General features: G+C 45.3%; 1 protein-coding gene across 1 annotated transcript; it reads left to right on the top strand.

The window, feature by feature from the left end:
- The first annotated feature begins 409 nt into the window (after nt 1-409).
- LOC149158025 (uncharacterized) lies at nt 410-964 on the top strand. Its single transcript, XM_089433856.1, has one exon. It carries the CDS (start codon nt 410-412, stop codon nt 962-964), a length of 555 nt encoding a protein of 184 aa, XP_089289982.1.
- The last annotated feature ends 494 nt before the right edge of the window (nt 965-1,458 follow it).

The raw sequence follows: 1,458 nt of genomic DNA, 5'->3' as shown, positions 1-1,458 counted from the left end.
CCCCCGGAAGGACCAAAAATAAGCCCACCAGAGGGCGCCCATCCAAGATCAAAACAGCCATCAGGATGACGGTGGCTGATGTAGCGAGGGGTCGACAATCCACTATTGAAAGGGCACTTAGAGAAATTGAGCCCTCTATCCCTATTTCCCCATGATCTGGCTCTCTTACAACTGCAGGGGACTAGCCAACCCCAAAAAGAGATTGGCTCTAAAACGTCTTTTACACAGCTCCAACTGTGACATCCTTCTCCTTCAGGAAACCCTTGGCTCATCTGACATCATTACCAGAACCCTTCACTCTATCCTACCGGGCTGGTATTTTCAGGGTTTGGATGCGTTTGGTAGATCTGGGGGTCTAGCTATAGGAATAAACCCTAAAACTGTCAAGCATATTTCATCCTGGGGCGGTATGGGCTTCATTGGTATGGATATATTTGCGAGTGAGCTGGGGATCCAGTTAAAAGTGATAAACATATATGCTCCTAACCAGAACAGACTTGAGTTTTGGCACAACTTATTGGATCATAATCTTGTCTCGGGCACCACCATTATTGGTGGTGACTTAAATTTTTCATTGGGTATGGAGGAATCTTGGGGACATCACTCACAGATCGACTCTATATCGGACCAGATGAGCACACTACTGGATACTTTTAAACTTGTTGATGTTCCCATGAACAAGAAAATGCCCACATGGCATAACAGGAGAACGGGTGAGGCTGCCTTGGGTCAGAGACTGGATCGCTTTTTGATTCACGAAGATCTTCTCCGTACCCTACCCTTATACAGGCAATGGGTTGGTACTGGAGGTCTATCTGATCACCTCCCCATATATCTACAAATCTCTGGCCCCTCCAAAAAGCCTCGTGCCCCCTTCAAATTCTTTACTGGATTCCTAAAAGACCCGGAATACATCAACCTGGTAACAGAATATTGGCAAGCACAACCCCCTCTCAGGGAGTAGAGAATGGCAACAGATTTCTGTGGTCGACTTAAGAAACTCAGGACTATCATAGAGGAATGGTCTAAGTAGAAAAAATTGAGAGATGAACAGAACCTAAAGGACATCGAATTGTAGATAGCCTAGCTCACGAATGAAATGGGGCTTGGGTACTTAATAGATGACACAAAACTCCAACTGATAAATCTGGAAAACCAAAAGGCAAAGATTCTTCTTGAAAAGGAAGAACAATGGAGGTTGAAAAGTAGGGCTATATGGCTACAAGCTGGAGATGGAAATACTAAGTTTTTCCACAATTTTTCCAATGGCAGGAAGGCCTCTAACACCATTTGGCAGCTGCCTTGTGAACAAGATGGATGGGCCTCTACCCACCCACAATTAGCCAGGTTGGGGAACACTCATTTCAAAAATCAATTCACTGCTCCGGCAGCCATCACTCTCTCGGACATCATTAACCTTGTTGGACACTTCCCTAGGTTTGTTGATCGGGATGACGT

The sequence above is a fragment of the Pinus tabuliformis genome, chromosome 5_2, assembly GCF_031772625.1.
Source record: "Pinus tabuliformis cultivar Carrire ecotype Pingquan chromosome 5_2, CPIR1, whole genome shotgun sequence".
Lineage (NCBI taxonomy): Eukaryota > Viridiplantae > Streptophyta > Pinopsida > Pinales > Pinaceae > Pinus > Pinus tabuliformis.
The sequence above is the reverse complement of the archived record's forward strand: the minus strand, read 5'-3'. Positions and strand labels throughout refer to the sequence as shown.